At 43.1% G+C, this 23,762-nt stretch overlaps 1 protein-coding gene across 1 annotated transcript in view; it reads right to left on the reverse strand.

Moving 5' to 3' along the window:
• Positions 1 to 3,508: 3,508 nt before the first annotated feature.
• LOC123361765 overlaps positions 3,509 to 23,762 on the reverse strand; it is a 124,050-nt gene continuing 103,796 nt past the window's right edge. The window contains exons 3-4 of the mRNA XM_045001897.1: positions 22,821 to 22,936; positions 3,509 to 3,657 (exon numbers count right to left, since the gene is read on the reverse strand). Coding sequence (XP_044857832.1) covers positions 3,509 to 3,657; positions 22,821 to 22,936 — 265 coding nt within the window. The remainder of the gene's footprint in view (positions 3,658 to 22,820; positions 22,937 to 23,762) is intronic.

Genomic DNA, 23,762 nt, shown 5'->3' on the forward strand with positions numbered 1-23,762 from the left:
AAGGGCCCACTTCTGTGCTTATGTGTATCCTTATCTAACTGAGCAATCTCATTCGCTGAAATACATTCTTCTAAAGTTTACATCAAGCAATTTTCAATAATGAACAAATTCATACCAATCAACGTGTATTCACAGATATTTTTAAGAGCTCCATTCATCTGATATATTATTTGCTATGAATAGTTCACTCCATTCCACCCAAGACAGCATGAAAAAACTCAATGGATGAAGTCTTGGCCTTACTGAAGTCAATGAGAGTTTTGCCATTGACTTCAATGGGACTAGGACTTCACCCTTGGTCTTCCAAAAAGTGACAATGGATCTTTATGGGTATGAGAGCAGGGAGAATCTTCATTTTAAAGATATTACACTTAACAAACAGGCAGATCTTCATTAGTCACTCTGTGTGCATTACACCCTTAAAAATCCAACCTCAATTTGGTCATGCAAAGTTGCACAACTGAAATACATACCTGTCAGGCACAGTGACTTGTCTCCAGTGTCTAGCCCATAGCGTTATAACTATCCAGGAAAAGATCTTTACCTTAACCTCATCACTAGCCTCCATTCTATTTCAAGCTGCATGCAATTTTCCTCAGACACTTTATTCTTGAGCCAAGCATGCTTTTTAAAAATTGCTTTATTCCTTTTTGAGAAAGAGTGTTGCTACCACTCTGATATATGAATGTATTTGTACAGAGATTGAGCACATATACAGTGTATGTGAGGGAAATCAAGAATACTTGGTTCTGAGCCTCTATTCTCTGCTGAACATTCTTCTATTTGTAGCAGGATCAATGTCATTATGCATTTCAAATGTAATGCATCATGGTCTTTGGGGAAAGCAGATTTTACTTCAGAGTTATGGACAATGAAATAATTGCAATCTGAAATTCTGTTTGAAATATTTTCAAGGATCAAAACAGAAGTAATATGATGAAATATTACTAAACAAATTGATTATTAATATAGGCTTGTATCTACCCACAACAAAAAAAATGACTAAGGGCTTGTCTACATGGCAAGTTACTGCATATCAAGCCAGAGTGCTGTCCCGCGACATCCCACGTGGACACTGCTACAGTGCCGTGAATGTACCAGAGGACTTTACACCAAGCTGCACTTGAGGACTCTTTCTGCACTGTGGCAGTGTTCACATGGGCTGTTACTCTGCAGCAAGCTGGTGCACTATAGATTCACTCGCTGGCTTACAACACAGTAAATTGCTGTGTAGACAGGCCCTCAGTGATGTAAAGTATTGAAAGTGAATCAGATTTAATAAATGACTATGAAGATATTAAAATACATAGTCAAGGACAGAGTCAATCCCAAGAACATCCCAGGAACGTGATTGTTATGTTCCCTGGGTTGATCATACCAACAAGTGGGAATGTGCCTGAAGTCACCCGCTAAGGCTTGGGGAAGCCATATTCTGCTGCTTCTGTCTGACTCAGCCATCAGAGAAAGATGGTAGCAGGATACTAGGAATAGAGAGGGAGTGAGGGTGAATTGATTTGATTGGGGAGTGAATGTATTAGTTTGGTGGAAGGGTTTGAATTGATTTGATGGTGTGAAATAGTTTATTTGGTCTGTATTGATTAATAACTAACAATTATTTTAGAATATTAAATTTAATACAATTTATTAAATTAAAAGATCACTTTAAGGGTCTCTGATAATTTCAGATTTAATAGTGGAAGACAACTAGTTCTAGGGAGGTGAATTAATGTGATGACAGAAGATAGGGGAAACTTGATTGATTTGTTGAGTTGATTGAAGAGGATAATTGATTGGGAGAGAAGGTTTAGAATGTGTGATGGATGGAGAGACTATGGCCTTGTCTACACTACATGGTTTTGTCGACTAACTCATGGAGCTGAACACACTACAATGCTACTTCTGCCGACAAAACTCTCCTTTGCTGGGAAAATAAAACCACCTCGACGAGAGGCATAGAACTTTTTGCAGCAAAGTCAGACCGACACAGTGTCAGTGTAGACACCGCGCTTGGTTATGTCACTGTAAATGGACTCCAGGAGGTGTCCCACAGTCCCATCCTGGTCAGCAGTTTGAACTTTGTTGGCTTGCACTCAGGTATACACGCTTCTGCCCCTCTCCCTTTAAAGGCCCAGGAATTTTTGAAATTCCACTTCCTGTTTGCTCAGGGTGGAGAACTCACATCGTATCTTCCCAGCTGACCATGGCAGCTCCACACAGCATACCCTCTCCCACTTGGAGCACACCAGAGCTGTTGGATCTGCTGAATATAGGGGGTGAATGGGACTCGCATCAGTGCCATGTGAAGTTAAAGGAGCTGAGGCAGGTGTACCAGAAGCCAAGGGAGGCAAACTGGCGCTCTGGTGCTACGCCAAAGACCTGCCGCTTCTATAAAGAGCTGGACGCCAGCCATGGCGGCACCCCCCAACTCCACCACCAAGAGCCCTATGGATACTTCGGTGGAGCTGGAGGTGGTGGACAGTGGACCTAACTCTTAGGATGAAGTCATGGATGAGGCAGTCGAGTTGGAGGATGATGTGGAGCATATGGCAGGGTCATCCGGTGGCGTGGCGAGTTAGGACCTCTTTTCCACTCCAGAGGGGTCTAGCCAGTTCCAGCAGTCCATCTCTGGTGTGCATGATGCAGGAGAGGAGAGCCCTGGTAAGTGATCTTTTTGAGTTGATGCTGCTCAGCTATATGAGGTAGAGCTGTCCTTGGCTCTGTATATTCTACAAGTGGGTGAAGGGATAGAAATGTACAAGACTAGCTGTGTTTGAGTGTGCGCCACATTCCCCTGTGAAGCTAAGCAGTGTGGCGGAATAGTGTGTTAATGCACACTGAGATTTCACAGGAATGCTCCAGAGAGATCTCTAGGAAACTTTCTTGGAGATATTCGCCAATCCCCTGCTGTGAAGGTTCCTTGGCAAAACTGCTTTGTTCCTTCCCCCATTGTAGGAAATGTTCCCCCACCACTTGGCAATCACTTATGCAGAGACCAAAGTGGCACACAGGTGAGCAGTATAGGGACCACAGTTGCCAACTTTTACGCAGTAAATAAGCACCTCGACCTTCACAATGAGCCAAAAATCAAGCTAATCCCATTTCAAAACAAGGCCGAAACAAGCCAATCCCTAAGAACCCCAACACTCTATGTGACTAGATCCCCCCAGCGTGCAGTCTGGGACTGTGGTGGGCCTGCTGTGCTCCCCTGACTCTCTAGCCCTCTTGTCCCTGCTTGCCCCTTACCCCTGCTCACTCCCCCTTGCCCCTCCTTGCCAGGAGCCAATAAAAAAAAAAGAAGCAACAAGCTACAAGCCAAAAACTAGCCAACAAGCAACTCCTAGACCCCACCTAGACCCTTTCCCCATCTTGGATGCCCAACCCCCACCCGGGCTGAACTCACTATATTTAGGTTGTTCGCCAACATGAGTGCTTACCAAGGGAAGTAAGAAAGTGATTGGAATGTTAAAAGAGATGTATTTTACTATAATGATCCAAAGCTGTGCGTGAACTAACAATCATGCTTCTGTGTATTGTTTCTCGGGCTTCTGAAGGAGTGGCCTTTAGGGGAACCCTCTACACGCTGGCTCCACCAGATAAAGAAGCGACCAAGGTCCAGTAAGCAGGACATGTTCCAAGAGGTGCTCCAGTCCTCAGAAGCTGAAAAAGAGAACACAGGTAGTTGAGAGAGACCGTGAAGAAAAAAAATTAAAATAGAAAGGCAGGAAAGAAAGGAGAGTGAGGAGCACATTTTAAAGTACCAGGAGCAGATGATAAAAGTGATGGAGGAGCAGACAGAAATGTTGAAGTCCCTAATGACACTCCAGGCAGAACACATATGTGCTCGCCCCGCCCCCCAGCTGATACAGAATTGCTTTCCATGCCCTCCTCAAACTCCTCCCACACATTTCTTGCAACTTCCCAGAGTGTCTCATTACCCCATTCACTCCACTTCTCGGACAGCTTCCAAAATGACAGCTGAACTTACACACAGCTATGAGAGCCTACACTGCCCTGCACTGTTATCTCCCTTCCCACCAAGCCTTTTGTCTGTATTATTAATTGATATATAATAAAAACAAATGCTCTGAAAGAATTTGTCTCCTACGCATGATGGTTGCTGCTGGTAGTAATGCATAGTGGCAGTTTGATTATTTGCCGACTACAAATCCCAGACAGGAATCATCACAATTGTCATGCAAGGTGGCAAGTTAACAAAGCATGGTAGAGTGATCTATAGAAAGACACATTACTGGTGCTCATTGTCAAAATGTTGCCTCAAGGCATCCTTGATCTGAATAGCTCCTCATTATGCACCTCTAATAACTCTGGTATCTGGCTGCTGAAATTCAGCAGCCAGGTGATCTGCCTTTGAGCTACATCCTGGGCAGAAACTTTTCACCCTTAGCCTCACAAACATTATGGAGTGCGTAGCAGGCTGCTATGACCATGGGAATGTTTTCCTTATTTAGGTTTAACCTGCCATAAAGGCAGTGCCAGCGTGCTTTTAAGCTATCAAAGGCACATTCCACTGTCATTCTGCACCTGCTCAGCCTATTGTTGAAGCGCTCCTTGCTGATGTCCAGGTTTCCTGTGTAAGGCTTCATGAACCATGAGAGTAAGGAGTATGCTGGGTCTCCCAGGATCACTATGGGCATTTCAACTTGTCCCACTAGGATCTTCTGGTCTGGAAAGAAAGTCTCGGCTTGAAGCTTTCGTACAGGCCAATGTTCCTGAAGATGCGTGTGTCATGCACCTTCCCAGCCCACCCTGTGTTGGTGTCAGTGAAACACCCATGATAGACCTGCAATACCATAGAGAAGTACCCCTTTCTATTGATGTACTCCATCGCAAGATGGTCTGGGACAAAACTGGAATATGCATGCCATCTATCACCCCTCCACAGCTAGGGAATACCATTACTGCAAAGCCGCCCATTATTTCACATGTATTGCTAAGAGTCACAGTCCTTCATAGCATGATAAGAATAATTGCCCTGAACACTTGTCTTAACACAGCCCCAACGTTCGATTTCCCAACTCCAAACTGATTCACAACCAAGCAGTAGCAGTCTGGAGTGGCCAGCTTCCACACAGTGATCACCATGTATTTCTCCACCAAGAGGACAGCTCTCATTTTGGTGTCATTGTCCTACAATGCTGGAGCGAGCACCTCATACAGTTCCAGGAGAGTGGCTTTTTGCATCCAAAAGGTTTGCATCCACTTCTCGTCATCCCAGACATGCATAACGATACAATCCCACCACCCAGTGCTTGTTTCCTGAGCCCAAAAGTGATGGTCCACCATGTTTAGCTGCTCCATGAATGCCAAAAGTAATCTGGTGTTGTTTCTTTCCATGGCACACAGCAGGTCAGGCAACTCTGGTTCCTGTTCAGATTGGGAGCTCATGACATACTGCATGACCATCCACAATGTGTTCAGAAGAGTGACTAAAACAGTAGAGAGCAGTGTGCAATCCATCCTTTCAGACAGAGGTGGCAGGTACACAGTAAACGGGGGCCAATGAAAAATGCTGTGAAATGCAGTCAGAAGCTGATAGAATGCTGGGATGGAAGGAACTGAATCATGGAATGTTGAACCTGCACCCATGATACACTGCAATTCACTCCACCTTCCCACAACCCTTAGCTTCAAAAGGTAGCAAGTAACATAGTGGGATAGCTACCCACAGTACATTACTCTCACAGTCGAGCAGAAGGAGCATAGTGTGAACATGCACAAGTGATGTAATTATTTGGTTTTTGATCGTCAGCTTATCTTTTGTCCCCAAAACTAAGGCATAGACAAGGCTTTAGGGAAGTGGAGGAGATGGGGAAAAATGAGGACAAGAAAAGGGAGAAGGCAAAACGGAACCAAACTGTGCGGTGGTGAAGGAGATGACGTGTGTGGAGAGGAAGATTTGAGTGTTCATTTAATTTGGAATACCGAAGTTTACCCCGGGATAATTGGGAGTGTATCTATTGGGTTTCCGGGAAACGGGGAGGGCAAAGCCCGCCCCATGCTAACGGATCCCCCCCCAGCCTAAGGGGAGGTTCCACAGGGCCTCAGAAACCCACTAATTGCGGGGGACAACTAATAAAAGAACAGGGACAGGAAGAGGAAGGAGGTAAGAAAGGAGGGATGGGAGTATCAGTGAGGGAGAGGAGATTTGGAATGGGAGAAAGGGAAGGAGTGAGAGACAAGAGTCTGACTGAATGAGGTTGGTGGGGAAGTGAATGCAAAGTAGGTATCAGGGACAAGACCTTCTAGGACCAGCTGCTGGCCTGCTCCCTGACTAACTTGGCTTCTAGGCAACCAGTGAGCCCAACTTAACTGCCTTGGAACTGACAGAGGCCACAACCCCTGAATGACTTCGGGGTTAGCTGCCTTGTTGTAAGCCTTGCCCTCACAGCAGATAAGTGGCTGCTCAATGTGTGCCCTGCCTACAGCTGTGCTTGCCCTTGTTCTAGACCTTGCTCCGGCTTTGTTCCAACATGTTCCAGTCTCTGTTCCCCATCCCTGCTCCTCTCTGGATTCAGATTCCTGGTTTTGATCCCTGCTCTGACTCTGGGTTATAAATCTGGTTGACCCTCTGGTTCTGGCATTTGGCTTCTTTCTCTCTGGTACTGGTCATAAGAATGGTCATACTGGGTCAGACCAGTCGTCCATCTAGCCCAGGATCCTGTCTTCTGACAGTGGCCAATGCCAGATCTTCAGAAGGAATTAACAGAACAGGGCAATTATCAACTGATCCATCCCCTGGCATTCAGTCACACCATCTGGCAGTTAGAGGCTTAGGGAGACCCAGAGCATATGAATTGACAGACATATCCAACATGAACTTATCTAATTCTTTGTTGAACCCAGTTATACCTTTGGTGTTCACAACATCCCTTGGCAATGAGTTCCACAGGTTGACTGTGTGTTATGTAAAGAAGAACTTCTCTTTTGCTTGTTTGTTTTAACCTGCTGCCTGTTAATTTTATTGGGGGACCCCGGTTCTTGTGTTGTGTGAAGGGGGTAAATAACACTTCCTTATTCACTTTCTCCACATTATTCATGATTTTATAGACCTCTATCAATCCCCAAAAGTCATCTCTTTTCAAAGCTGAACAGTCCCCGTCTTAATCTATCCTCATATGGAAGCTGTTCCATACCCCTAATCAGTTTTGTTGCCCTTCTCTGTACCTTTTCCATTTTTAATATATCTTTTTTAAGACATGGCAATGAGAACTGCATGAAGTATTCCAGGTGTGGACCTATCATAGATTTATATAGTGGCATTGTAGTATTTACTGTCTTATTATCTATCCCTTTCCTAATGGTTCCTAACATTCTGTTAGCTTTTTTGACTGCCGCTGCACACTAAGTAGATGTTTTCAGAGAACTATCCACAATGACTCCAAGATCTCTTTCTTGAGTGGTAACAGCTAATTTAAACCCCACATTTTGTATGTATAGCTGGGATTATGTTTTCCAACATGCATTACTTTGCATTTATCAACATTGAATTTCCTCTATTTTGTGGCCCAGTCACCCAGTTTTGTTAAATTCCTTTGTAAGTCATCAGAGTGCTTTGGACTTAACTGTCTTGAGTACTTTTGTATCATTGGCAAACTTTGCTACCTTAATGTTTATCCTTTTTTCCAAATCATTTATGAATATGTTGAACAGCACTGGTTCCAGTACAAATACTTGGGGCACACTGCTATTTACCTCTTTCCATTCTGAACTGATCATTTATTCCTACACTTTGTTACTGACCCATGAGAGGACTTTCCCTTTTATCAAATGACTGCTTAGATTCCCTTAAGATATATTGGAATTGGAAAAGGTACAGAAGAGGGTAACACAAATGATTATGGATATGGAACAGCTTCCATATGAAGAGAGATTAATATGACTTTCCAGTTTGGAAAAGAGATGACTAAAAGGGATATGATAGAAGTCTATAAAATCATGACTGGTGTGAAGAAGGTAAATAAGGAAGTGTTATTTACTCCTTCTCATAACACAAGAACTAGGTGTCACCAAATGAAATTAATAGGCAGCCGGTTAAAAACAAACAAAAGGAAGTATTTCTTCAAACAATGCACAGTCAACCTGTGGAACTCTGTGTCAGAAGATGTTGTGAAGGTCATGATTATAGCAGGGTTAAAAAAAGAACTAGATAAATTCATGGAGTATAGGTCCATAAATGGCTATTAGCCAGGATGGGCAGGGATGGTGTCCCTAGCCTCCGTTTTCCAGAAGCTGGGAATGGGAGACAGGGGATGGCTCACTTGATGATTACCTGTTCTGTTCATTCCCTCTTGGGTACTTGGCATTGGCCACTGTCAGAAGACAGGATAGTGGGCTCGATGGACCTTTGGTCTGACCCAGTATGGCTGTTCTTATGTTTAAGATCCTTAGGTGAGGGAATTTGTCAAGGGCTTTCTAAATCATCCACTGGATTATCTTTTTTCCACCCCTCAGAGAATTGTAATAGATTTACAAAAGCCATCTTGACTCTTCCCCAACAGTGTTCATCTATGTATCTGATACATCTGATTCCAGGCTCTGGCTCTGTATTATGATTCTGGTTTACCCTCCAGCTCTGGCATTTGTCTTCTGTCCCTTTGGCATTGTCCTTCAGTTTGTTCTTGGACTCTGCCCAACCTGGACCCAGCTCTAACTGGTAGGCTGAACTCTTGTTTCCAGCCAGGGCTGGCTTGAGGGTTTTTGCTTCCCCAAGCAGCAAAAAGAAAAAAAAACCCATGATCGCAATCTGCAGCTCTACTGCTGCCGCTTCAGTTTTCGGCGGCAATTCGGCGGCTGGTCCTTCGCTCAGAGAGGGAATGAGGGACCCGCTGCTGAATTGCTGCCGAAGACCCGAACATGCTGCCCCTCACCGTTGGCCGCCCCAAGCAGCTGCTTGCTGGGCTGGTGCCTGGAGCCGGCCCTGTTTCCACCACGAGGTCTGACCGTCCAGGGCCGGTTGGTGACAATGAGGCCCTGATTCAGGTCCTAAAGACTTCAAAGTTAAAACTGAGCTTTTAAAATGCTTCACTGCAAATTAAGTGCTTTTCTGAATCAGTATCCATATGAAGAAAGTCAAGTGGGAATGAATGAATGTGGAATTGAGAGAAGTGAAAGTGAATGAGTGAAAGAAAGAGCAAGAGGGTGTTAGAGAGGAGAAAGGTTGGAATTTATTTTCCTGAAATAGATTTGTCAGCGTATGAAATTGCAGCCACTCTCCCAAGAAGGATGATGCTGTGGTTACACTTACATACAGCTTTCCTCTAGCTCAGTGGTTCTCAACCATGGGTTCGGGGCACACTGAGAGGCCGTGAGCAGGTTTTAGGGAGTCCACCAAGCATGGCCAGCGTTAGACTTGCTGGGCCCTGGGTCAGAAAGCTGAAGCCCCACTGCCTGGGGATGAAGCTGAAGCCTGAGCAACTTAGCTTCACAGAGCCCTCTGTGGTGCAGGGCCCTGAGCAATTGCCCTGCTTGCTACCCGCTAACACTGGCTCTGGCTTTTATATGCAAAAAACATTTTTTTGTAGCACAGATGAGCCGTGGAATTTTTATAGCATGTTGTGTGGGCCTCAGAAAGAAAAAGGTTGAGAACCCCTGCTCTAGCTGACACCATGTATGCGAGGGGAAACATTTTTAAAACTGCTGTGATGTCACACTTTGCTGCTTTAGTGGAAAGAAGGGAGAGAAAAAGATTGCTGTGGTTACAACTTCTGGTGAATTGTGAGAGATTGGTATTAGCTTTGAATTGTCAAATGCATCCTGTGGATTAATGTGCGGCATTTGTGTTATTGAGAGTGTCATGACTTTAGAATGGTGTATAAAGCTACAGTGGTAAATTGTCAAAGATTTTTCATAGCAAGGAAAGCCAGATGCAACAATGAAATGCTTTCCAAAATATATATAGCTTCCCATTACTTTAGTGCTGTGTATGGTGGCTGTGGGCATGGCCAGTACTAGCCCCACCTTTGGTGGCCACTTCAGTTTAAAACTGGAAGGATCAGCAGTGGTCACAAGCTGTACATTTTGAAAGTTCTAAGTTACATATCGTACTCCGTGGTTAAACATGCATTGATACATAGTCACTAAGCTTCAGATGAATTGCAGTTGTGCATTAAGCAGAGAAATAAAGATGACATTTATACTTTTTCCTAATTCATATTGACATGTAACCTAATTTAGAAGGACTGCTGCTTAGTCCAGGTGGATACTAATTTGCAACTGTTCTTAAAACATTATTCTGGGTTACCCTCTGGAGTCATTTTTAATCGTTACACTTCTTTTTCAGAGTCTGAGCTTCTCAGTTAAAAAAAAATCCTTTGCAATAGTTAATCAGGTAATTAATTTAAGACTGCTAGGAATGTTGCCATATTCATGATATTACTCAGTTTTGGTTACCTACTTACTATCTGATGCAATAGAGCAATAATTTGTGGTGCAGGAAAATACAATTCTACAGAGCTATTTCCTCTCATCTCCCTCCCATGTTTTGGAAGATTGATAAATAACAGCATAATAATTTCTGATCAGTTTTTCCATAATAATCTTTATAAGATCCTAACATATGCTATTTTGCAAGTGTAGTAAGATCTTCATGGGAGAACAGTATTTAAGAATCATTTTCAACAGTGGTGTGCTGAACATTGATATGAAAGGGTATTGTAAAACTGGCCAGCTCCCACCTGTTTTCAGAGTGCACTATTAAGGTACAATAGGCCTGATCCAAAGTCCATTAATGCATAGGTGCTGCAACTAAGGGTCCTGGGGGAGCTGCTACACCTCCTGGCTTGATGTGGTTTCCATCATATACGGCAGTGGCTCTCAAACTTTTTTGCTGGTGACCCTTTCACATAGCAAGCCTCTGAGTGCAACCCCCCTTATAAATTAAAAACACTTTTTTATATATTTAACACCGTTATAAATGCTGGAGGCAAAGCAGGATTTGGGGTGGAGGTTGACAGATCATGACCCCCATGTAATAACCTCATGACCCCCTGAGGGGTCCCGACCCCTATTTTGAGAACCTCTGAGATATGGGGTTTACAGCTTGATTGAGTGGCTCTCAGCACCACCCCTATAAAATTGTTCCAGTACCCCTGCATTAATGTCAGTGGAGAGAGTCCCATTGATTTTATAAGGTTTTGGGTCAGTTCCATACTGAGTGGTCATAGGGCTCAGAGAAGTACTGGCCATTTCCTTTCCTTTAAATTTGTATTTTTATGTATTTTTCTTGCTAGTGCAACATTATTTGCCTCAGGGATTAGAATTTAACATTGGATATCGCAAAACTGTTAAGAAAGGAAGACTGGAGCTGAAGTGAGACGATATACTGTACAATTTCAATTCCTATAGTACTTTTCCCTGAAGGTATTCTCCCCATCAGTATTTTAGTGCATTGAGTAGCAGAAGGAAGTGATGTCCTATCCAAACAGCTGGCTGTCACAAACTAAGCTCTGTAAGAAATGTAGCCTTCACTGTGAAAGCACTATGCATATAAGTATATATAGCATCAGATGGTATAAACTGATGTCAGTAGTTACAATTTACACTAGTTGAGAATTTGGCCCATAGTATATAACATATTTACAAATACACACACACACAGAGCATAACAAGAGTACAGAAGCTACTGATGGGGAGGAGGAGTTCTGCCAGCAGCCTTGCTGCTTCTTCCTTCCCCCATCTGCAGGGACACACAGATGCTTTTTTTGGGTGCCCCTGCTTGCTCCCCCTTGTGCACACCCCTATCTGTAGCCAAAATGTTACAGGTTTTGAGGCCCGGTCCTGACAACCCCAATGTACCTCTGGCATTTTATCTTCTGTTGTTCAGTTAATTGGTTCTCCCATTATCTCCTCTGTAGGTAAAGCCTTCTCCCCCTAATCCCTCTGACTGGCTCAACTAGTGGGTTGAAACATGTTGAGACATAAAACTGTCCTTAGTGACGTTCACATGGCTTTAACCAATGATTGAGCCTGTCAGTAATTTTCATCACACCTCCACCTTTCTTGGGTTGTTTGTATGCTTGTTTTTTAGCCACTTGTAGTTGTGCTTCCTATGCATGTGCATAAACACAGATGATTCTAATAATTCCCCTCTACCTCCATTCCACTGGTGCTCTCCCTTTCTTTGTACTTTAAGATTAATAAAATGCTGTACTATAAAAGCATGTAGATTACACAAGCAGGAGTTCTCGAAGAACATTCCCTGTCCACCGAGTTCACTGATTGCCAGGACTGACTTTCCATCCATTTAGTCTTTTAACTTTTTGGTTAAACAAATAACATGCCCAAAATTTTCAAAATCAGCCTCTGATTTTGGGTGGCACAATTTTGGGCTGCCCAACTTGAGACACCCAACCTCAGAGGCCAATGTTGTGCTAAATGTATAGTGATGAAATGCTGAGCATTTAGGGGAACCAAGAGCAAGACTAGGATTACCTCTTTGTGTTAACCTACAGGAAACTTCCCAGTGCTCAGTGCTTAGATCTGACAGAAGTACCATTATGGCTTCAACACCTCTTTTTCAAGTATGCATCATATAGATTGTGCAAGGTTAAGCTCTTTATACGGTCAAACGGTTCTGCATTTAACTCAGTATTGCCAGAGGACTGAATAACACTCTGTGTGTGGTGGAGGGTGGGGAGGGGCTAAATTAAGGGGGGAAAAAAGCTTTTTGGCACTATGTGGCTTAAAATACCTAAAACTAGAAATAAATTAATATGAGGTGGTTACTGCAGATGACTAGAGAAAGGCAATAAATATTATTTTGATGTAAAGAGAGGCTATGTTCCAGTGACTTCCCCCTACAAAGACTGAATAATAAGAGACTATTTTAAAAGGTTGTTAGACGAATGATTCAAGAACTGTTTCTGAGTTTGTATAAGGGAATACTGAAATTGTCAACTTGTTTTAGATGATGAGTGGAAAAATGTTAATGACGTATCCTTGGTACTTCCAAAAAAAAAGCCCCACAAGATCTTGCATTTAGAGGATAAAAAATAAACAGAAATTGACTTCAGTGGGTCACCCAGCTGAGTACCAACATTCCTAATAATTGTGGCAAGGATAGAAGTCATGAAGTGAAGACAAGAAATACATAGAAATAAAGGTTAATGGATGACTCTGCAGATATGCTCAGCATCCTATTACTATTCACTTTTAGGTCAGTTGTTCAAATGTGATTCAGCATAGTAGTGCCCAATCTCATTATAATCAGATGGCTTTTTTTGTTTAATAGTAAAGCTTTACTGAGGAACAAACCAGATCTTTTAGTCATTTTGTATTAAGATACAAGCAATCAACAGTACAAGCAATCAACGGTACAGCTCATCTCTGCTCCAGAGACATGCTTATAATAGGAGCCTTTTCACTGACTACAGGCCATAATGAGGAGAGGGGATCTTCTTCCTCCTGCTCATGGATCTGACTACAATCACCTCAATGCAGTGTCGGGCTCTGCCCTTATATTATAAATCTGGCTTAACTTCCAGGTATTGATGTTTTTCTTACCTGGAAAACCTTGTCCTTCTCTCCCAGTACTTTGGTTTTCATTTGGATTTATGACTGGCATTTTTTAAAATGGGTGCCTAGAGTTAGGCGCCTAAATTCAGATTTTGGCAACTAAATAAATGGTCTGATTTTCAAAATGCTGAGGACCCAGTAGCTTTAAACTCCTTTGCATCATCCACACATATATATCACCCTTCAAGTGAGCAACCATACTTATAGTTCAGACTTGGGTCTCTCCTAGGAGAGCTCATAGCTACTCAAATGCAGGTTGGGAATAACTATTAGGTGGCCATGCTGTGAATGGCAATTTACTAAAAAATGGTCACCAGTTGCTGAACTGCCCAGTGAATGTTAGGAGGAGAAACAGGAAAATACCGAGACACAGAAGCCAAGGGAGGACACAATTCAAGAAGAGGACCATGTCAGAGGTGAGGGACCGGTCAAGGAGGATGAGGACAGAGTACTGGTTTAGAGCTTTGACTGGGAAGAGGCCATTAGAGAGTTGGAAAGAGCAGTGGAGTGAAAGGACAGCAGCCAGATTGGAGGTCTAGGATGGAATTGGAGGAGAAGAACTCCTGGCACTGTGGCAGCATGTTCAATTAGCTTAAAGGTAAAAGGGAGATGGGGTAATAGCTAGAGAGGCCAGTGGGGTCAAGGGTGTTGGTTGGTTGGTTTTTTAGTTGTGTGTATTTTTTAATGGGAGATACTAAAACATGCTTGTATTGTGAGAGGAAAGAGCCAGAGGAGAGCAAGAGTTTAAGGAGAAGAGTAAGGGAGGTGATGAGATTGGGTGCAAGGGAGATCAGGAGATGGAATGGCAGGCAGCAAGAATACATTGCTCCAGAAAGCAGATTTAATTTTCTGGCAAAGTAAGTTTTCACTCCTTTGCCTTTCTCTGAGCAGCACAAAACCAATTCCACTCTGGTAAACTGAGCTGGATTCTCTTCTGGCTCATTCAGCATCAAAAGAACCATCAACCATCCCACTTCGGGTTGTCTGGTGATGCTGTGCAAGCCAGAAACAGCACACATAATTTCAAGATTGAGTTTGTAGTTTGACTTTGCAGGGCTGGCAATTAGGAAAGCCATTTTAATACTTGAAGAAGGACCTGATTCTGATTGATCTCTAAATGCATAGCTGAGGTCACACCATAGCCTGCATATGAGCTGAATAGAATTCAGTCTCTAGAGTTCAAGGACTGCTTTGTTCCTACTTCACTAGGGCCCCAAAGGTAAGATGACCAGATAGCAAGTGTGAAAAATTGGGACAGGAAGTGGGGGGTAATAGGTGCCTATATAAGAAAAAGCCCCCAAAATCGGGATTGTCCCTATAAAATTGAGACATCTGGTCACCCTACCCAAAGGGAGAAGGGCAAGGAGGAAAAGGAATATAGCCCTGATCCTTCTTACACATTGGCCCATGGAGCTCAAATAACTCACAAGGAGAAGCAGGCTGTAACCCTTGAAGTGTAGTAGTGTGCATCCCTCCCTGAGGTAGAATGCCTCCTTGTTCTCTCCCTGTAAGTACCTCTCACAGTGGGCAGAGCTTAACAGTGCTTAGCCCAAAGTGAGCAAATTAGATATGGAGCTCACTGTGCTATGGAATAATTCCAAAAGGGTGAAACAGGGCCATTTTCATACAGTCATTTTGCAGGCTATAAATGCACTTTCAATCACACGTCTGGCTTTTGAGACTCAAGTAGTTTACCTTATGATGAGTGTATCAAAAATGTACTGTCTGAAAACCACTTCATCGGCCTAATCCTGAAAATAATACCTAACACCAAGAATGTGCTAGGCACTTCATACATAAATATTCAGACAAGTTCGCACTCGAGAGCACTTACCATCTGAACAGATAATTAAGAAATGGGGTATTGGGAAAGGGACTAAACAAAATGCAAATTGATATAGCAGTTACAGTCAGCATGTGTCCTGTAGTTCTACTTGTTTGTTAGAAGATGTGACGCCATCTATTGTTCTTGTAGTTGTGTGATATAGACTGGGATTTATAGGCCTTTTGGAAGGGAATTATATAGAGAGATATTCAGAAGGTGTGCACATGGAGGCTTCATATGGGCCAGTAGCAAGCAGATTATAGGGCGGGCCGGTTGAAAATTTTCCATCAAAACTTATTTTTTCTACATTTAAAACTGAGTCTTTGACTCCACAAAAATCTTGATGGAATGTGTCTGTTTTCCTCAAATTGAGTTTTAATTGGAAAACCAAAAAACAAAACAAAACAAAACAAAAACAACAGTTTGAGGGGCCAATGAAAAGTTGAAATTTTTAGCAGGAAATAACAATTAAAAGTATTTCCCGTTTTCCTCAGTTTCTGATGGTGGTGGTGGGAGAAGCCCCATATTTCAACTAGCTCTATAAAGAGGAATAGAGGGCTGCATGGAAGAAGATACAAAGATAAAAGTGGGATAAGGGTGTCACGCTGTTTGGAGTGGCTCACAAGTGTGAGTGCCTGTCTCAGAGCATACTCTCAGAAAACAAGGGCAGACACCCCAAACTGATGGTATGTTCTATAATAAGCCAGTTTAAAATGTGAATGCCTGGATCACTATACCAGCATTACCATGGAGTCACAGACAGTCTCCTTAGGGCATATCTTGCCACCCAGACAAACTGGACTTAGTAATAATGGCCAAATAGACCAAAAATCACACATCAGGTTGCTCCCAGTCCCAAAGGACTAGTCACTTACCCCAGATCAATTGGTACTCCAGATCTTACACCAAAGACAACGCTGGCAGCCAATTCTATAGTAAACTAACCACAGGTATATTAGCTAAGAAAAAGAAATACGAGTTATTGAGAGGTTAAATCAGGTAAAATATATGCACAGGTGAATCACAGTTTGTATGTCCAAATGATGGTTGAGATGTAATAAACTGCCAGTCTCCCAAAAGACTTTTCAGGGTACCCAGAATAACTTCTGGGGATCTCCGCTTTGCATCTGGTACTTCCCTGTAAGAGTCCAAGACAGTTCAGAGATAACGGATCTTTTTTTTTTTTTTGAATCCATATTTAAAGTATCTTCACACAGAAAACAAGCTGACAGTATCTTTACCCATGTGGGCTTTTCCTTTGATGACAGAGAGTGAGGAATACACTTAGACTTTTGATCTCTGACCATATACATAATGGCCACTTGCTTTGAAATTAGCATTTTCTATTAAAGTCCTTAAGTCCTTCATTAGCATTTCATAAGATTTCTTTGATGGGTAATTTAGTTACAAGGGTATTAACCCTGTAAATGTTTGCGATTACATTATGTCAGGAACAGGTAAGTGAAAACAATGCATGTAACATCCCATTCATTTTCATGACATCTAAACAGCTGAATACGGACTTATATATTTAACAATTCCTTTGATCTACACAAATGAATTGACCTGCATACACTCTAGCATGACTTGGTTAGCCAGCCTCACAAAGGGCATGAAGGAAGTGATTAACCATGCACTTGGGTGGGAAGAAATGGTGCTGGGATGATGAAAGGAGAGGAGGGTAGCATGGTAGCTGGGAGCTAACTATTCAGGGTCTTGAAGGGGTAGACAAGGAGGCTACATTTGAAGAGAGAAGTAAAGGGAAGTCCATGAAGGGATTTGAGAAGGCTCTGGACATAAGTGCAAAGGGCCAAGTTGCTATTTCTTTAAAGAAAGTTTTTGGACGGATTGAAGAAGAGCTTGGTAAGAAATTAGAGAGGAGAAGGTTGAAAGGATTGAGATGACAGATGATCAGCTTTTGGATAAGGCTTTTGGCAGTGTGAATGAAGAGAACACAAAGATAGATTTAAAAGTATCGATTCACATCTTCATGGGATGCCATATACCCGAGACTACTAAATAATGTGTAGTCTAGTTAGAAGCACCTCCAGATAAAGAGACAGTGGATGTAGTTTATGCACACATTGAGAAAGCCATGAGACATCTAGACCAGTACAGCTTTACCAATGGATCAACTAGCCCATAAAGAACCTCATGACTAAGAGATAAAGCTAAATAATTAAGCTAGTTGAAGAACTGGCTGATATGTTATATGGCATGATCAATACCAGGAAAAATAATGTAAAGTGTAAGAAATGTGGCAGTGGACATATGGTAAAAGATGGTCATGTCAGATGGAGCTGTTAGGCCCAGAGGGAATGACACATAACAGCAGGAAAAGCATCATTTATAGAACAGTAAATGGGACAATAGTGTCCCTGGATAGATGAATACCAATAGAAATAATGTCTACAAAAATACCAGAAATTGCAATTATCTTCCCAATCACGGGTTAACTGATGTGAAAGGGGGGTGGGGGTGGGAAGGAAATCACACTCACAGCATCCCAAAGAAGATTGATCAAAAGCCCTAGGTTAACTGCCATCATTCTCCAACTCAGGCACTAGTCAAAAGCAGAAATAAGATCACCCCCAAGATTCAGTGAGTCAACCTAGAGTGATCCCCAGGTACTTATGCAAAATGTACAAAAGCTGAGATTGCTGACTCTATTCTGTTTTGGTAAGATTATTCCAGACTCTTTTCTAGAGACTGTGCAGTTGCGTACTACTGTAGCCTAAGTACATTAACCTGACCTTACAGTATATTTGTGACCATTGATTAAAAATTGAAGGCAACAAGATTTTTTTTTTATTTTGAAAGGGCACCAGGGGAAGGAGACATTTCCTGTAAATTACAGGAGATAATGCAAAGGAAAGAACTTCTCTGGCACTGAGCACTCAAGTGTCCTGTTGAATGTGTTTGAAACTGAAAAGCCTGGTAGAAGGTTCAGGTATTCAGGTGCAGCCTTTTCAGTTGGCTTGATGACTTTCACAAGCAGTTTCCTCTGCAGTCCAACCAGAAGATACTGAACATGAATTGAAGAATGCTTGCCTTTCATTGTGTCAAGTATCAGGGGGTAGCTGTGTCCGTCTGTAGCCACAAAAACAACAAGGAGTCCGGTGGCACCTTAAAGACTAACAGATTTATTTGGGCATAAGTTTTCATGGGTAAAAAACCTCACTTGCATCTGAAGAAGTGAGGTTTTTTACCAAAGAAAATTTATACCCAAATAAATCTGTTAGTCTTTAAGGTGCCACCTGACTCCTTGTTGTTTTTGCCTTTCATTGTTTATGCTAAAACCACTATCATTAGTTGTGAGTAAAATATTTCAAACCAAACGATCATTTGGGTTTCTTAAGACATTTTCTTCTTTCTTCCACCGCACAGAGTTCCAAAGCTAGCAGAATAATTTGTTTATAATTGTCATTGGCAATCATTTTTAAAAGCAAAATAGAATTAATGATATATTGTATTCATTATTTGACTACTCACAAATACTAACAAATAGTATTCTGCAACTACACCTAAGAAGTTTGGCATCCTTATACATCAAATCAAATTCAATTATTTTCAGATGTGCAGTTATCATGAAGAATCTTTGATCTCTCCTTCCTTCTGTAAGAATAAAAGCAGCATGTTAACATTAAACCCCTCACCAAACACAATTTCATTCCAGGGAAAGAGAAACCACAATTGATGGACATTAGTCGTCTTGTATAATATGGCTAAGATCCTAACCGTAGAAGGCACTCAGCTATTATCTATCTCAGAGATATGTCACCGCTCAGACAGAAGTTATGGGCTTGATCCAGGCTCACCCACTCCACCGAGCTCTGACCCAGGGCCCTAGGAGGGTCTGTAGTGTTTGATGTCTGGGGGGACCCTCTGAGCTACCATCCCTGAGTCACTTCCTACCACTGCTTCCCTCACTTCTAGTCCCAGATAAGGAAAAAGAAAAAGGAAAAGAAAACCAAACCATCAGCCACAACCAGGCTCAGCATATACTCCTGGTACTTCAGGGAGGTGTCTCTATCCCCCTTTGGCAGGAGACTGCAGCGTAGGTTCCTTCTGAGTTGGGTTGCTCCCTTTTCAACCTTGTCTGCAGTTGGAACATGCTCTGCAGGGTTGGAGGGGCGTGCCTAGCTGGTCCCAGTATTGTCCTTTAACCCCTTCTGACCCAGTGTGGGGTTTGTATGCCCCATCACAGACCCTTCCCCTTAGAACCTGAGTTGTGGTGTCCTGGGGTCAGTTCATGTCCCCCCATCCCATGAAAAGAAGCCTGCATTTTTGTTTTCCATGTCTGCATGATGCACCACCTGGAACTTATATGGCTGTAGGGAGAGATACCACTGCAAAATACACAAGTTACGGTCCTTCATCGAGTTCAGCCAGCAGAGTGGTGCCTGGTCAGTTACCAGGAGGAAGGGCTGTCCCCACAAGTGGTATCATAGCCCACTTCACAGCCAGAGCTTCCTTCTTGATGACTGAGTAGGCTACTTCCTGCAGAAACAACTTCCTGCTAAGATAGAGAACAGGGTGTTATTCTCTTCCAAATTCTTTAGATAACAGTGCTCTGAGTCCAACATTGGAGGTGTCTGTTTGAAGAACAAAAGGCTTTGAGAAGTCTGGATTCCTGGGATAGCTGATCCTGTAGTGCCCTGAACACCTTATCACATTTTTGGTCCACCGGATCTTCTTAGCTGCAGTGTCTTTTACCAGGTTCGTCAAAGGGACAGCAAGGGTGGATAAGTTTGGGATAAACCCTCTAATCCCCCAAACCACTGAACTTGCTGCTTTGTGGAAGAGAGAGGGCAGCTAGCTAGGGCTTGGACCTCATCCCAAAGGTCATAGCCAGCCTCCCCCTGCATACCCGATGTAGGGGACTTCTTGGGCAGCCAGTCAACACTTGGCCAGGTTGGCCATCAAACCTGCTTCCCTGAGAGCCCATATTACTGCCACCATAGGCTTCATGTGTTGTGTCCCGATCTCACAGTAGATTACTATATCATCAATATGGGCAGCCATGTATTCCCCATGTGGCCATAACACTTGGTCCATCAGCCACTGGAATGTGGAGGCAGACCCATGAAGTCCAAAGGGCATTGTTCTCAACTGGTACAGCCCCCACTGTGTGAAGAAGGTGGGTTTTTTTCTTTAGATTTGGTTTTCCAGGGGATTTGACAGTATCCCTTCATCATGCTGAGGAGAGATATGTACTTAGCAGCTCCCCAGTCTTTCCAGCAGTTCATTGACCTGAGGCATGGAGTACGTGTCTAATTTTGACATGGCATTTATCCTCTGGAAGTCGATACAGAACTGTGTCATGGCATCTAGTTTGGGCATAAGCATGGTGAGGCTCCTCCACTTGCTATGTGACTCTTCAATGACTCCTAATTCTACCATGGCCTGGAGTTCCTGATGAACCATCTCCCAATCTTCCTCAGCAATGGCCATATGCTCTTGAATACTTCCTCCCATGTTTGGTGTCTATGCGGTGGATCATCAGATGGGTCCGCTGGGGTATTGCTGAAAACACGTTTAGGAACGATTTGACCTGCTGGAGTATTTGTCACTTTTGTGTGGGCTGCACACCCTTTCCTACAGATACTGTCATATAGCCTTGTGACATTGAGGTCTGAAGTCCAAGTTCCGGGTCAGGGGGAATGGGGTGACAAGGAGGCCCTTTTGTCCTTTCCAGGCCTTCAATCTGTTGACAGGATACACCTTCCTTTTCCTGGGTTGCCAGATCTCACAATCAACCTCCCCTACTTGTTTCACCACCTCAAAGGGGTCTTGCCAGTGAGCCAACAACTTGGACTCTGAGGTTGTTAGCAGGAGTAACACTCAGATTGAAGTTAGGCAGGTACTTAAGTGCCTTACTGACTTGAGGTTGAAGTCAGTGGCAAAATTCCTACAGGGACAAGGAATGGAACCAATAAACTTTATATGACACATTTTATACTAAAAGAAGGAAAGATTTCTAAGGCCAAAGGAAAGAATATTTACATTTTATCAAGAGACAGGGCGATGGATTTTTACTTTCCTGTAGTAATTTATGAATATGGTATTATGACTGTGTTATTGTGATGTTTATGATATGAATGCATTGACTCAGCTGATAGCAGGATTGTGATGAAATGCACAGGGACAGCTCCAGACCCCAGTACGCCAAGCGTGTGCTTGGGGCGGCAAGCTGCGGGGGACGCTCTGCCGGCACTGTGAGGGCGGCAGGCAGGCTGCCTTCGGCGGCTTGCCTGCGGAGGGTAAGCTGGTCCCGCGGCTTCAGATGACCTCCTGCAGGCGTGCCTGCGGGAGGTCCTCCGAAGCCGCGGGACCAGCGGACCCTCCGCAGGCAAGCCACCAAAGGCAGCCTGCCTACCGTGCTTGGGGCGGCAAAATGCCTAGAGCCGCCCCTGGAAATGCATCCCAGGAGGGGTGTTTATGGATCTAGACACACATTTCTCAGCAAAGCTTAAAGACTGGTGTCACCAACCAGCTGAGTTTGGCAAGTTGGGGGAGGAGTCAGAGGCAAGCTTATAGACAGAGAACAAAGATCTTGCCAATTATAAGACACACACTGACTTGAGGGGGGAGAGAGGTTCTGAGTTAAGGAAACCCCAGAGGCTGTTGTGCAGGGTTTGGGGAAGGCTTAGACCTACCAGGGTCCTCTTGTAGAGGGATAGATATACTCTAGGTAAGCTATACATATAAGGGGGGCCTTTCATTGTTTTAATTCTTTTCTCCAAAATGCCTTGTTCCTATGGACAAAAACATTTTTTTTGTTTTAAGGAGCCTGTGCTGGTCACTGAAATGGTCACAAGCTTATGGAGAGAGAGAGTAGTTGTACACACAGTACTGTAGCCTAAGGACCAGGTCTGAGTGTGTAAGAAATGTGTGATTCCACCCTGAGAGGTGAAGCCCAAGAGCTAATTGGAGAGACCGGGAACAGTGATGCAGTTAGGCACCTGCACTGTGACAGAGGTCCTCATGGGGCACATTCTGAGCTTACCTACACCCGTGCAACCCCACTGACCCCTGAGGTCTTATCATAGCTACACAAGTTATAGGAGTAAAGTGTCAGTGAAGAATTTTCCAACAAGGGTGCTGAAATCCATATTTAAACATAAATAAAAGCATTCTGATTTTCTACAAGGCTGAATGCACACAGCTCCCATTGACTTCAATGCAATGTATGCGTTCAGGACCTGGGGATATTGAGTCACTTATATTTGGATTTAGGAACCTAATTTTAGGCACCTAGATTTGACATTTTTTGGCCAGCATCTATAGCAACAAGGCAAACAGGTATCAACCATGCAGCACAACACACTGAGTAAATCCAAGAGGCAGCCATGCTAGGACAAACCTAATCTATACTGAATGCAGACTTCAGGTTCAACTTAAGGTCACAGAAAGATAAGATGTGAAAACATGTAGCACAGGCACATACTGCTGCCCTTACCCTTTCGGTTAATATTCTGATGTTTTTGGGATAATGCCTTGCAGATATGTCTTGATGAATGATTCTTGGATTTTGATTTGAAGGAAGTGCCCTTGAGGGCTCTGCACAATAGGAGGCTAAAAACAGGAAGATAGCTGGTGAGATTAAATCATTCCATGTAGTGCTTTTTGGAAGTTACAAATTAAAGGGATGAATCTTTACTTGCAAAAGTCAGAAGCTCAATCTGTGTATACAGTTCCCATTTTTATCCCATTGAGAGAACATGTACTTTGCTGCAAAGCCATTTATCAGCTAATAAGAGTCTGTCGAGGATAATTTTTAAACTATTTAAAACCCTTTGATTTCCTTTTTCTTAGATTAGTCAATTTACTGTACTGCAAATAGCTGGTGAAGCCACAAGGATAATTTCTCCTGGTAAGTCTGGACATGGTGTATTTTAACATATCAGAATGAACATATCTGTGTGCTAGAGCTCAGCTAATACTGCAGCAAAGTATTTGCCAGCACTCTTTCAGATGAATTTGTGCATTCTATATGAATGGGACTTGCAAATCTTTTAACCGAAATTTCTGCTAACGTTCATACCAGTGATTTTGTTTGTGAGAATGTTAGTATCACAAGTGCTTGTGCAAATGGGTTTGTGAAAATTTGGGGGCCAAAGAGTTTATGTGTCCATCTTCATATCTCCTTGATTTCCCCATCCCAATAGTTCATTGTCAAATCAGGGCATAGAAATAACTACCATGTGGCTTTGCTAAGCAGTCACATGACAAATAACAAATAATCACAGGTATATTTGAAACAACCCCTCTGAAATGTATTCAGGTGGTAGGATGGCTCTCCAATCTGCTAAGGCCAGTCGGTACCACATAAAACCTTATACCAATGGGATAAGTTATTACTGCCTCTATTCAGCCTTAACTTGTGATAGGACTGAGTGGT

This window comes from Mauremys mutica, chromosome 1 (assembly GCF_020497125.1).
Source record: "Mauremys mutica isolate MM-2020 ecotype Southern chromosome 1, ASM2049712v1, whole genome shotgun sequence".
NCBI classification, from domain to species: Eukaryota; Metazoa; Chordata; order Testudines; family Geoemydidae; genus Mauremys; species Mauremys mutica.